The sequence below is a fragment of the Sinocyclocheilus rhinocerous genome, unplaced genomic scaffold (assembly GCF_001515625.1).
Source record: "Sinocyclocheilus rhinocerous isolate Xijiao unplaced genomic scaffold, SAMN03320098_v1.1 scaffold412, whole genome shotgun sequence".
NCBI lineage: Eukaryota > Metazoa > Chordata > Actinopteri > Cypriniformes > Cyprinidae > Sinocyclocheilus > Sinocyclocheilus rhinocerous.
Window position 1 is genome coordinate 1,511,672 of NW_015642498.1, and position 15,203 is coordinate 1,526,874.

At 38.9% G+C, this 15,203-nt stretch overlaps 1 protein-coding gene across 3 annotated transcripts in view; it reads right to left on the reverse strand.

Moving 5' to 3' along the window:
- Nucleotides 1-15,203, reverse strand: part of LOC107755908 (neuron navigator 3) — a 165,953-nt gene that overhangs the window by 78,636 nt on the left and 72,114 nt on the right. For 2 of the 3 annotated variants that reach the window (XM_016572867.1, XM_016572866.1), the window contains exons 5-7: nt 14,834-15,017; nt 6,709-6,777; nt 2,464-2,612 (exon numbers count right to left, since the gene is read on the reverse strand). In XM_016572867.1, coding sequence (XP_016428353.1) covers nt 2,464-2,612; nt 6,709-6,777; nt 14,834-15,017 — 402 coding nt within the window. Of the gene's footprint in view, nt 1-2,463; nt 2,613-6,708; nt 6,778-14,543; nt 14,645-14,833; nt 15,018-15,203 lie in introns of those variants that run through there. The other variant, XM_016572868.1, reaches the window with a different exon arrangement.

The following is a 15,203-nucleotide window of genomic DNA, read 5'->3' on the forward strand; positions in this document are numbered from 1 at the left end:
ATGTACTAAAAACACCGATTTCCTTCAAAGTAATCCAGGAATTGGACACAGTGCTTTTGAAAGCTGAGCTAATGCTATAGCAAACATGCTGATTCACTCTTGCAGCCAGTGTGAATGGTGAAATTAGCTTTGTTATACAATACTTCTTAACATGCAAGTGTTTGTGCCCACTACCTTGGCATAGGGCTTAAAAACAGTGTGAGATTTGCGTCCACAGAGAGGCTTTGTGCCGAAATACGTAGGTGATGGTAACACAGGGTGCTGACAGATTTGAGGTTAAGAATTAAATCAGTTAAAGGTCAAACTCAGGATTATGAAATTTGTATTCAAGCCTGCCATAAAAATGAAAGACTACATGCTAACTCTGTTCCAAAACCTAGTGAGCTGCCTAGCGGGCTACAAAGGCAGCATCCTAACTGTCATGAAACCCCATAAGTGACCAATTTTGAACATTTCATGTAGGCAAAATAAAGCAAAAATTACATTCAACTCACAATGTAGATATTAGCATGTTGCTAAGCTAACAAAGTTGATACAATAACCAACATCAAAGAACCGTGAACATTTGAATGTGTCTTCAAAAATATTTTAGGTCAAAGGAATTTGGCTAACAAAAAATATGTAAATCCCTGATCTATTTAAACAGGGACCGCCTGAAATCTATGTAACTGTTGTTAGAAATGATGCTTTAACAGCACATTTTAAATCAGGATTAAAATTCCATGACAATTATATCCTAAAAATGGTGCTTTTTTAAGCTCAAATTACTTTTTTTCAGGATGATCCAGCTATTGCATGTTTTGTGGTGTAAAAACAAACATGTGATTTGCTCTTTTAACTGTACGGTGGGACTTCTATTCCTACAGTCATTCCTACATTTTAAGAGAATGCCCTTTTAACAGGTTTAACTGTCTCTTTTAACTGTGCAACAAAAGTCATGATTTCTCCCATTCATATATGTACCAGACCATTTCTGAATGCATTTCAGAATAGTTTCCCTTATGAAGGACACATGTGATGCTGCCTTTATGTGCGGTCACATTTATTGTTTTTGTTTTTTTTCCACAGGCAAAATTCAGTCATTTTTGTAGAAAACCACACAATTTAAATTTTAAATGAGGACGATGGATTTCCTCATGCAGATTTGGCAGTGGGTCAAACAGATTCACCATGTTGACCAGAAAGATCATTGAAATCTACTGCTATGTGAGCTTTGCTTCATACATTGCTACAATATTGACAGTAGACCTGTTTTGCCTGCAAAATTTCACTAATATGACTGCACCTTTAGAATTTGGCCAAAACACTGTATCTCACAAGGCAGCATCATTTTCTGCATACTGCATGGAACAGCTTTTGTGTCAACTGTACATCTACGATGCCTTAAAATGCTAGGTAGGCAGCTCACTAGGTTTTGGAACAGAGCTCTGTTCTCTCCCTACCAGCCCCTCCCATAGTTCCTTCACAGTGTGGCAGACTTTTTGGACCGAGGAAAAAGGAAGATGAGGGAAAAAAGGCAGATGGGAGTTTGCTTTTCTCATCTGTGGAAGTACTAGTGCAGTAGCCCTGTAAATCAAGGTTTTGAGTAATGTCAGGCCCGATGGAAAAGGGCAGGAATGGGTTTCGAGAGAGACGTCGCCTATTAGGACTCTGATTCATCAAAGCCCCGTCTGCCATGTGAGACCCTCTGTCTGGCTTTGTGTGTACCGTCTCGCCCTGTCCCGTAACCAGTGTCTGGGAACACCAGCATCTGTGCTAACAACGAACGAGGACCAGTAAAGTCCGGTATAAATCTAACTGGGCAGTACAGCCAAAACAAACAGTCTGTGAGGGAAATCGGTTGCGGTTTGTTCACAGATTCTTGCTGGGAGGGGTGAACCAGGGGCGAAATACGGGTCACATGTCTTTGAACTCCCAACCCGGCTTCAATCGACACACTCCATCAGGTCTAGCACAGATTTATGAAGTAGCCAACTAGCCTGTGGAGATTTACACACTGGTGGCTAAATAGCCATGTGGTTTTATGAAGTCAGCTTTGAATGATGGTTCGGCTTTGACAGGAAGATGAAATCTGAAGTGAACTCTGAATAGGCTGGTTATGTGGAAGAAGCAGAAATATAACATGAACGTCATCTCCAAATATATAGGAGGAGGACAGTGAATGCCGAGGGCAGATCACCTTTTCAGATGTGAATAACACACCAGAGAGGAACCACAGTGCAACATTATACTTTAATTTCCCAGGAAATTGTGTTTTTCCACAGATTTACTGAATTTCATTATGAAAATGTAATAATAAATGCATGAGGGAACCACCTCAGAGCATCTTGCCCTGTGCCACAGCGCTATTGTTCCTGTGATAGTGGCACCATCTAGTGGATAACAGGATATAGCTGTTGCTGTTTCATTTGAGAATCATGCAGAAATCTTGATTTTAATACTAAGATTCTGTATATTGCTCACCTCTGTCGTTGCCGCTAGCATACTGAAGTGGTTTGCTCTTGTCAATACTGCTGAAGCTCTGGCTTCGTCTGTTCAGGTTTGAGGATCCGTGGGCTTTACTACTGCTACTTCCGCTGCCTGCAGCGGGGACTCTGGAGGGACCTGGTAACCTGTAAGACATAAAACACACTAATTTGTTGTGTTTTAATCAAAGGACATTATTAAATATGAACTGCAATCAATCAATCAATCAATCAATCAATCATCTATCCATCTATCTATCTATCTATCTATCTATCTATCTCTTCTGTGGACACATTTGACCTTACAGAAAGGACCAATGTGAAATTGTATTTATTTATATATTTATTGATTCATTTGCATGAGAATGTATTCTTCGACAGCTGTAAAGACATTAAATATTGTGAATATTTACTTCAAATGGAGGGTAGGCATATGTTTAGCTGTATAAATTAGAGATCTGGTAATGCCTTTTGACAGAAAACACACTCACTTGTTTGACAATGAAACATACACGCCAATAAATTAATAGCATTTAACATAATAATTTGACTAATATACAGTGTCTTCTAAAACAGCTCATTTTTTAATATGTCAACACAATAAACATCTCTTAATTGCTCTAAAATCTGCAATAAAACTAGCATGGAGTGTGTGTGTGTGTGTTTTTCTTTGCATCGTCTTGTGCTGTATTCATATTATTGATGATTTACTCATGCACAAAGCTTGTTAATGACTCACGAATGCCAGTTTTTAATTGGGAAACACGACCCTGTGACACATCAACCTAACAACGGCTCATAAACATGTCGTGGAGGAACAAAACAGCAGGAATTTAACATTCTTTGACACCGACACTGTTTCTTATAGCTGATTCAATTTTGCACCAAACAGAGATGTTTCACTTTACTCCAATCTGATTACAGCAACAGACTATTGATTTTAACAAACCAAACTGATGACCTAATAAAGCCCTAATTATAGTTTCATTTTAAAAACCATCTGAAATTCCCATCATCATTTGAAATTCTCATCACTAATCAAATGTTTTGAAAACTCTTATTACACAGATTCAGAGCAAATAGCTTTCTTAGAAATGATGGATTTGAGAATGATGATTCAGGCAGTTCAGGTGCATGTCTCATCAAGCTTCTAATGACCCTGCTTCATCACTCGCTCATTTCCCATCAGGCACTTCTGCTTTTCCCCATTAACCTGTTGTGCAGGCCACCATCGCCAGCTATGATAATATGCAAGCATATCTGATGCTATTCCTCATACAGGTTATTTGGGTGAAAATTGGGACGGACTTCAATGTCTGAATTGAGGACAGGGTCTAAATGGAAGAGTTTTAGACGTTTTAGTTTTAGCAGGCCCACACAGAACCGGCGTCTGTAGAGAGTGCCGCAGATTCTCACTGGGCTATGTGTGTTTGTTTATTAAATATTCAGCCTAATTTCATCATGTTTTTATCTCAGTAAGACTGTGTTACTCTCAGCTGCACGTAACTGCAGAACTCTGCAGATTTTCCTCCAAAACACATCAAAAGTGAGCAGATTCAGTTTGGCCAGGTTCAAAGACGCAGGCAACATCTGACATCAGCTTTTATAAGACATTTGGTTTTCTATTTTGGTCTTGAAATGTACCTTAGACTGTGATTTGCATAAATATGTATCATGTATACATTCACAAACACAAATATGCCTGTAGAGGATAAATTTAGTGCTTACCAGGCATCCGAAGACAGAGAACGTGGCTAAAATAGACCTGAATTAAAGCTGAAGTGTGTCATTTTTCTTTATTCTATCCCGACTTATATTCAGAGACAAGTATGATATTTATAGGTTGATTTGCCTGAAAAATCCATGACACTTTCAAAGCATTGCTCTTTTTGAGCATCCCGACCAAGCCGACACAGCAACACACTGGCTCAACCAATGACATGAGTTGGGGGCGGGACTATCAGTTTGTTTGGCCAATAGCACAGAGGCAGTAAACTTGAAACGTTCAAGTTGGTTTTTTGTTTTTTTTACAGTTTGATGACACTAATGTTAAAGACATGACATATTCTGCTTCAAAGGCTGTTACTGAAAAGTCAGTACCTGAATCTGAGGTGGTCAGCTGGAAGACCAGATCTCTGGATTTGCTCTTGTTTATAATTTCTGAACAATCGCTGAATTTTAATAACATGTTATGATCTTATCCAATCTGTGTCTCACATACATAAAAAGGCCTTATGGAAGACAAAATATTTCAAATTATGAATTAAAATTTAGAGCAGGTTGTTTAAGGATCAACTAAGACTGTCATCTGTGAATCTTAATACTATTTTACCAATTGAAGTACACTGAATATAGCTGAAAGTTTTGGATTCTAGAGGACAGCTAATTTATGCATTATTATCTATCCTGCTTTCCTTCCTTTAAGAAACAAGATTATAGGTTGTTGCAATTTTCTCACTAACCCAGATTACTGCACAATAATCTTGTGTTGAACTGATCAATTAGGCCTCAGACAGAGTTTCATATGCATCTCTCTGAAGAAACAAACAGGAGTGTGTATTTTTGTTTGCGTGAATGTATGTGTGTATTAGTCACCTCTGAAGCCTCATATCAAATGTCACTTCAATGTAAGAACAAATAAATACATAACATTGCTGAAATTAAATGAACACTAATTTTAACATGTACTCAAAAAACTGATTTATTCATGAATAATAAAATTGAATAGAACATGCCAGCCTATCACTGGAACATATTAAATATTAATTAACTATAATTAAAATGTGTCTGAAATTCATTCATTGACGATCGTTCATTTGTGAACCCACAGCAGACAAGATTTGGGAATATTTTTTGACAACTGGCCAGTGAGATGTATTAATGTTTTTGAAAGAACTCTCTAATGCTCACCAAGGCTGCATTTATTTGATCAAACACACACACACACACACACAAACAGCCATAACTCCAGTCCGCATGTCACATGATCCTTCAGATAATTCTAATATGCACAAGAAACATTTCTTATTATCAATGTTGAAAACAGTTCTGTTGCATCTTTGTTTGTTTTTTTTGTTTTTTTGTGGAAACAAGATTATTTTATGAATAAAAAGAGCAGCATTTATTTGAAATAGAAAACTTTTGTAACATTACAAATGTCTTCACTCTCCCTTTCAATCAATTTAATGCCTCCTTGCTGATGAAAAGTATTATTTCTTAATTGATCCCAACTTTTGAATGGTAGTGTATAGTGATATCATCAGGGAGAAAAAAAAGCCTAAAAATGCCATGAATGATTCATCCATTTTTATAGTTTTCTCTTTGGAGATATTTGATATAAGATTTATCTATTTTCTGGTGCTTCTAACCAGGCGTTCTCACTTGCAACCACCAATAAATCTGATTTCTGATCTGATTTTCAAAAAAAGCTATGCCCAGTTGTGCAGCCCACTGATAACATTAGGTGTGAACGGCTCTCTGCATCCTTATGCTGTATCTAAACTTCTATATAATAAAGTACACAGCACATCTGAACTTAGGATGAGACCAAAGTCCAGCATGAAAAAGCTGATTCAGGACCGAATGAGTGTCTACTCCTAACATTTGTGTATCAGTGCTTTGAGAGAAGATCTCAGATCCCAGATACTTCAATTAAAACTGCGACGTTTTCATTCCTGTTCCTCTCCCTGCAGACATGTTGTCTTTGAGCAAATAATGCCGTCAGTCGAACCCTACCCATCAGGCTGTCAGTGGAGTAAGCACTATATCCCACATAGTGTCCATCACATATCTCACATAGTTTGGCCAGGGGCTGCTTGAAATGCTTCACCAGCATAAAGCTTCCCATCAGCTCTGAGATGAAGCAAATGCTTTCAGGGCCAAACAACTGCTGCCGGAGCTTGAAATGGCAAAAAACCTCCGGTCAGAAATAAACCGCATTCAAGATCTAGGGTTCATCCGGCACTTTCTGTATCCGTTCATCACGAATCAACCAAGCTATTCAGCTCAAAACCCTCTGAAAAGCTCCAGAAAGCTTTCTGAAATGTGAAAAAGCCAGACTAGAGTTGAAGAACGGACACCATCAGCAAGCATTTCTATCATACACCACTTCCATCACCCAGATCTGTTGCTACAGCTTTGAACATCAGTAGATCGGCTTTCCCGGTTTGTAGCCTGAAGGTCTGCGGAGAGTTTCAGGTGTCAGAACAGAGCGAGAGCAGGCAGATACAGTTGAAGACTCTACCTTGTGTTTTTCTTCTGAGGGGCTGCTATTCCACTGTGACCTGGTGGACTTGTATATCGTGCGGTGAGACTGTAAAGAGGTAGTGGGAGAGAACGAGAGAGAAACGGGAGAGAAAAAGAGAGAGGGGGAGAGAGAGAGGAATGAGGTTAATGATTGGATTGAATTTTTTTTCAAACTGTGGCATCTTTCTCTCTAATGCAATAAGGGCGGCACTTGGCGAGGGTTGGGCGCACACGTGCAAACACAAACAGCATGGCCTCTGTGTGCGCCTACTCAGATTCACATGACATGTCACTCGTCTCAAACCTCAAGCATGTGCATTTCCTCCAACCATCCTACTGTTCTAGTTGCTGTTGTATGTTGTAGATCTGAACAAATTCAAAGCCAAATCACAATCTCCATATACCTTTACCTTCGAGTATGTGTGTGAATGCAGTGAGGGCTTTAATCTCAATAGTGGTGAATCACTGAACGGTTTAGATTGACCTCCACAACAACATATCACTCAAAGAAAGAAATCCCACACGACAGAGAAGATATTCCTGTAGGTCCAGTCAAAATATAAAAAAATTTATGTATTCACACACACACACACACACACACACTCTCTCTCTCTCTCTCTCACAGATACACAAACACACACCTCTTCCAGAAATATTTAACATGAAAATTGTATATACTGTGGCCACTGATTATACAGTTTATTGTGTAAAAAAATACATAATTATACACAGTTCAAAACCTTCTATTCATCGAAGAATCCTGAAAAAAGTATCATGCTTTTCACAAAACGTTAAGCAGCACAACTGTTTTTAACCTTGATAATTATAAGAATTTACATTCCTTTTCTCTTTATATACTGAACATTCAGCTTTGCCATCACAGTAATAAATTACATTTACAATTACATTACAATGTTTTTACTGTATTTTGTCAAATAATTGCAGTCTCAGTGAGCATAAGAGATCGATCTTTGGTATGGTTGTGTAAAAAATCTTGAATGGTAGTGTATATATAATAAAAATTGCTAGTGTAATAATATAGAATTCAATATAAAATTAAGTCTGGTTATAGGACAGAGTACAGTATATCAGCTTCAAAAGTGGTTCATCCAATGATATATTAGAACAAAAAAAAAAATGGTAGAACTTTATTTTACAGTCCTGCTCCTACTGTACACTATGAACTTATTATAGTTATTACAATTACTAGGTAATAACTAGGTATACTAACCCTGAACCTACCCCTAAACCCAACCCTACCCCATATAGCTACCTTATATTACCAGTAGGTAGGTACACTGTAAGTTAAGTACACATAAGTACATGTACTGTAAAATAAAGTGCAACCCAAAAAATATATTATAACTTACATAGCTTATATCATGAAATACATGCACTGTGTATGTTTTAAAGGTGCAACCATAAAGATATAAGCGCATGCAGTATACCTACAATTACTGTGAAAATACATACTGTAATGTATAAGGTATTAGATTTGCTGACATCAAAATAAGCCTTGTCCATTTTCCTTAAATTCAGAGTGAATGAAAAGTAAATACAGTATATTGTATGTGTTTTGGGAAGATGTTTGGTCATTAGTACCATAGATGTAACTGAGTTCATGTAAAGCCAGAGGCTGGATTCACTTTTCTGTAAGACTTGATGCATTACTGTAATAAACTTCATGCAAACATGTTTTATGGTTGTTTAGGTGAAAGTACTAGAAATTTCTGAGCTGATCTCTGTAAGGGCAGAGAAGACCCTTGCCTGAAGCCGGGATGAATGAGTGCATTTTGTCAGATTGAATATATGATGGATGGAGGCCCTGCCAGTAGGACTTGTACTTACAACACACACACATAAAACAAAGCACAAACACCCTAGGCCAAAGCACAAAACTCAGAACAGTTGGCTATACAGGTCTCAAATCGCTTTCTCTCCAGCCACTGACAGCTGATTGACACTGGCTTTGTTCGTTCTGGGTGTGCGCTTGTGTTTGTCTATGTTTGGATATGCTGTGTCTAAGCGGGAAATGTGCCTTGACAAGCTTTGGCGTGTAGCAGGTTTGTGAGCGCTGCGTGATGGAATGAGAGTGTCTGTGAACGGTTGGAAGTTGATTACAGTCAAAGGATGAGAGAGAATGAGAAAGAGGGGATGTCCAGTTCGCAACGGATCAACAGTTACAGTGGAAAAACCTCCATCTAAACAGCATCTAGGTGGTACTCCCATCTGCCATGTTGGAAAACAACAGCTCATTTTAGCTGAAGGTCAGCAGTATGATTTGTTGCTAGTCCAAAGTGGTCTACCACATCCAATCAGCCTGACTAAGGTGGTTTACAATTTCAAAACTAGGTCTAACAAGTGGAAATCAAGCTGATCAACCATCTACACCATCTTGAAGCAGCTAAAGATCATGAACCAACTGGAAACCATGATGTAACAAGTGTTCTGTCATTTGATTTATGTTTCTTTGGCGTTCCATGCTAGATAACCCCAACCACAGTGATCTCTTTGATCCAAAAACCTGTTCCACATGATTAAATATCAAAAATGTTCTGATTGGTTGTGATTGTGTAATGCCACATCTAGTTAGGCATCCTTCTGAATTCCAAAAGTTGGTTTGATTTATTTTTCAAATTTTAATAAGATTCTTCCAAAAGTTTCCCAAAGTGAGTGAAAAGGTGGGTGTGTATCCTCAGAAGGAGATCATTATGACCACCATGAACGCTTCACTTCAAGAAGTTTCTACGGCGAGTGCGTGACAAGGAGCTGGCTTAAAATTACAGACTCCCTCAAGTGAATCAATGAGGAGCAACAATGACTTCACCAGACTGAGAGAACGAGAGGAAGACAGTGAAACAGGGAGGCAAGACAGCAGGTTAACAAGCATTGCAACCAAAGACAGCTCCAGTGAGACACTAACACTGTCTTTCACTCTCTCATTCACTCTCTCTCATGAGAACGTGATCATGTCCACATGATTAATGAGGCCCATCGTTTCTCCTCCAGCTCAAAGAAGAACTCAGCTGGGACAGGACGGATAAAAAAAACGCTCTTTGCTCTACAACTTACTTTCTTTTTCCCTCACTCCTAGCATTCAGCCTAGCAGCATGACCGTGGTGAGTCTAACAATCTCAAGAATAAATTTGTTGCCATGGGATATCTAGACACACTTCACAGTGAGAAATCACAAACAGAACAACTCTGTCAAGGTCACTATTCTGAAAAATGTAAAATGAATCTAAACAATAAGGTTTAGTGAGGATTGCAAATCCACTCTCTACAGTTTCTAATCTCAAGATTAGCCTACCTGCTCAATCTAAAAACATCAAAATGATAAGGATCTTATCTTCATCTTAGATTTAATGTCAGATATATATATATATATATATATATATATATATATATCTTATTTAGCAGGACTTTAGAAGTTCTAATGCAATAATACTACATGACTTCCAACAGTAAAAGACAGGAAGCAGAGAATGACAACACTCCAGAAAAGTTTTGAAACTGAGAGAAGCTCAACAACCCATAAAATGAGTTTAAACGTACCTCCCGAGAGAGAAACATCTCATTTTCAAAGCAGAACAGACAACTTCCAAAAAAAGGAACTAAACACCTAAATATAAAATGTCACACTGTGGACCCAGAATAATGATCAAATCTGGAGGGACACAATAGCCTCAATACACCGCACAGCACAGACCAAAAACTTTGTTTAAATGTTTAAAAGCTACCAAAAAATGAGCAACAACCATATGGCTTCCCGTCAAAGTTCCTGATATGTAACATGGTTAGTACTGTACCTATTGCTGCCAGACTTTCTCCCATAGGACAGTCGGCTCTTCCTGTCCCGTGAGCTGGGGGCAGACAATCGTGAGCATGAGACCACCGAGTCGAGCTGTTCACCTCGGGACATTTCACCCCCCATCTCTTCCCCAGACCTAAAGGCACCGCAGTGTCCAGCTATCCCTCTCTCTCTTTCTCTCTCTCTGACCGTCACTCCAGCAGGTGTTGGCTATAGAAAGCCTGGATCTCTAAAACTGTAAATGGGAGCAGTGCCTATGGGTAAAACCAGCCAGTGTGTGTTATAAAAAGCTCACCCCTCATTCCCAGGGATCTCAGACAGTGCTGTATTATGGTATTTAGATCTTTAAAACAAAACAGATACCCAGCTGACTGGGTGTCACAGTGTTACATTTTTTTAAAGCAAAAGCAACAGCTTCTTTTACCATGTTCTAACTAGCAACAAGTGCTAAAAGTTATTTAATCTTTAATCTTTTCTTTCACTAAGAAGCAGTCTGGGTGCATTTTTTCTTCCTGTGCCAATGTATTTCCTATAGGCATGGATGCATTAAATTGATCAAAATTGACAGCAAAGACATTCACATTGTTACAAAAGATTTCACCAAATCAGCACATTAGAATGATTTCTGATGAGTATTTCCGCTCAGATGAGAAGCAATGGGAGCAAAGACAGTCCTGAATAGCTCTGTTCACAGTGAAATTTAATTGGTCCAAAATCACACTGTACTGTATTTAAACATGAAATATCTTCTCACTGGCTTTTGAATTAAATTTCAGAACAGTAAAATTATTTAGCACCAGCAATCTGATGTATGATGCTTACTCGGAACAGCATAAGGAAGACCATTTTAACTATTAATTCTTTTTTGGGGGGGAAAAGCATCATAAGGGCATTAAACATAATGAGTTTATTCACTGAGTATGCAGTACACTTTTGACAGTAAGCTAAAATGCTTTAAGAAACCCCAAGAGTCGTTTAAGTGTTTCTGTGCTATTGGCTAAAGACCAGAGTTGATGAATCTCCCAGACCTCTGTAACTGTACAACACACACACACTCACACAAAGATAATCAGACAGCCACCCATTTTAACACCTGTAACCCCAAGCCAGTAAACGTTTGAAGAAACACTTCCTAAATGCCCTAAAGCTTCCTTTTTACCCGACTGTCTGGAGCTGGACAGAGAACTAAGATAGTTATCTGACGAGACTGCGTTTACAGCATCCTCCAGGAGTGCAGCCAATCTACAGCCCTCCTGGCCCAGTTCTGCACGCTGATGTCATTTGGTTGTGTGTGTTTCAGGCTGGCAGTCCAAAGCCCTCTGAACACCTGTCACTGCTGGATGTGAGTTGAGAGAGCTCCCATGGGTCCTGGACAAGAATGAGGGGCAGCTGTTGTCTTTCTCTCACTCTCTTCCTCACTCTCTTATCTTTGCACTTGTGAATGCTGACAGGACAGAGAACTCAGCACTACAAAATGCACACTTGTGTTTTTCAGCCTGCCCCACACACACACACACACACACAAATGCATTCTGGGTCAGGTAACGTGAGCCAGGCTGTGTAACGCCACTCATGTGTGGCATCTCCTCTTCATAGTTGCTGCTAAGATTACTCATCTATTTACATCACAGTCATGGCCTTCCTTTTTTACCAACACACACACACACACACACACACACACACACTGTATAGAATATCTATTGTTTTTATATACAAACATTTATATATACTGTAAACTAACCCTAACCCACACTCTAACAGAAAACTTTCTGTATTATTTTTACAATTTAAAAAATACGAAAATAAATACTTTATTTTGATACCGTTATTACATACAGACATCCCCAAAAGGAAGTTTATCCCAAATTCGTAAACACACACATACACACTGTTATCTTATTCTGTCTTACTGTAGATATTTACTAACAATACAGTTCAAATGTATATATGTGTATATATGCTATGTATTCATATGTTAATGATAGATATGTTGTGTACTTGTCAATAAGCACTTGGGATGTCCCCAAAAGGAGAGTTGTTGGGCTTTTGTCAGGTTTAGTTCACTTCTAGGTACAAATTTGTCCCTAAAATATGGTAGGTATACACACACATATATATATATATATATATACAGTTGTGACGAGAGGGGCGGGGCTGAGAGCTGTGGGAACGGAGCGAGGCCGGTGGAGTAATTGCTAATGCGCGACACCTGCATAAATACTTCTTAAATATATACATATATGTGTGTATATTTATTATATACATATATAATGTAAGTACACAAACTTTTATTTTGGATGCGAATAATCGTGATTAATCGATTTGAGAGCCCTAATATGTATATGTGTATGTATATGTATATGCATATGACATGTAATGAAAAATATGTTGTTCATGCCAAAAAACATTTGGAATATACAATAGCATAAGTAAAATATATAAATCCACCATAAATATACTTAATCTATTTATGTTTACTAAAAAGATTTAGATCAGCTGCACATGGGCGTCGCTAGGCCAATTATAGGGGGGCTAAAATGATTACTCAGCCCCCCTAAAAATTTGGCGATCAGCTCCATGAACTGTACATGAATTCGTGATCGCCTCAGTCCCCTTTAAATTTCAAATCAAAACGGCGGCAGACTTCGATTGGCTCCTCCCCGTCTTTCAGCGCGTTCTTCAATCCGCAGACCGAAAGGCAGAGGACAAGGTGTGTGTTTATCGATAGATTGTTATAATATCTGCATCTGTGCAGTTCTTTGTCATAAATGCAGTTTACAAAATATCATGGTGGAGCAATCGGTTTTCCATCTCCTGTAAAGTTTTCGCTGCGTTCACCCCTCATCACACCATAGCTGTTTTCTCCAGCGAAAATGAAGCCCTCCTGTAAAGTTTTCGCTGCGTTAACCCCTCATCACAACACATACTATATAAAATGGGGAAGTCGTGGCCTAATGGTTAGAGAGTCGGACTCGTAACCCAAAGGTTGCGGGTTCGAGTCTCGTACCGGCAGGGATTGTAGGTGGGGGAGTGAATGTACAGCGCTCTCTCCCACCTTCAATACCACGACTGAGGTGCCCTTGAGCAAGGCACCGAACCCCCAACTGCTCCCCGGGCGCCGCAGCAGAAATGGCTGCCCACTGCTCCGGGTGTGTGTTCACAGTGTGTGTGTGTTCACTGCTGTGTGTGTGCACTTTGGATGGGTTCAAATGCAGAGCACTAATTCCAAGTATGGGTCACCATACTTGGCCACATGTCACGTCACTTTCACTTTCAAATGATCATGTTGACATTTATATCTGAACATTTTAATTTTAATATAAAACATTAATTACAGTGCATGTGGCAAATAGGTTTGCATACTTGAGCTAAAGAAAGAGGGCTGTACTAAAAATGCAAACAGTAAAATGTTGTTTTTGTACAGTAAACAGGTATGTGTGTGTGTGTGTGTGTGTGTGTGTGTGTGTTTGTGAGAGAGAGATCAGGATTCAGGAAGACTTGTATGGCTTATTCAGTACTCAAATGTTATATATGCAGTACAGTGGAATACAATAAGTTGCAAAATGCAATAAAATGCAATAAATAAAGTTTACCACCTTACCCTATTAGTCAATCATTTTTTATTTTATTTATATCTTTATTTTATTTTTATTATTATTATTATTATTATTATTCCCTCATTGGGGGCTGAGCCCCCCTAAAATGAAAATCTTAGATTCTCCCCTGGGCTGCCTATAGTTTATATTATATTATATTATTCATTTACTATTACTATTATATCAATAATAATGTGAGCAAAAAGTAAATAAATAATAAAAATGTGAACAAAATTTAGCTGTTTATATTATCTATCTATCTATCTATCTATCTATCTATCTATCTGTCTGTCTGTCTGTCTGTCTGTCTGTCTGTCTGCCTGTCTGTCTGTCTGTCTGTCTGTCTGTAGCCATTTATTTCATGATTAAAGATGCAGAAGTCAAATGGTGGAGCAACAGCAATAGATATCATAAGACGTGTCCTACCTGGACTGCATGTCTTGTGTTTTGTGTTGGCTCGCTGGCGCCGCCCCTGTGGTCTGATGTGTGACGTGCTGCTGAAGCTCCACTAACGACTGCAGGTACTGCTGCTGGTGCTGCGCTGTTTATATTATCTATCTATCTATCTATCTATCTATCTGTCTGTCTGTCTGTCTGTCTGTCTGTCTGCCTGTCTGTCTGTCTGTCTGTCTGTCTGTAGCCATTTATTTCATGATTAAAGATGCAGAAGTCAAATGGTGGAGCAACAGCAATAGATATCATAAGACGTGTCCTACCTGGACTGCATGTCTTGTGTTTTGTGTTGGCTCGCTGGCGCCGCCCCTGTGGTCTGATGTGTGATGTGCTGCTGAAGCTCCACTAACGACTGCAGGTACTGCTGCTGGTGCTGCTGTTGCTGCTTGTAGCGGGACAGGATGAAGAACAGACCCAGGATGCTCTTCAGATTCCCATTACACACCTCTGAAGATCAAACACACCAGATTTAGAAAGTACCACAGGAAGAGCTCTTTAATCCTGCATTAAATTGATGCACTAAACCTTAAATACAGCATGTTTTTAGTACAGAATCAAGCCAGAAGAAGCCGTCATTGTGTCACATGGTAGTTAACCTCATCATAGGGAAGTTGAAGTTTTGTTTATAATAAG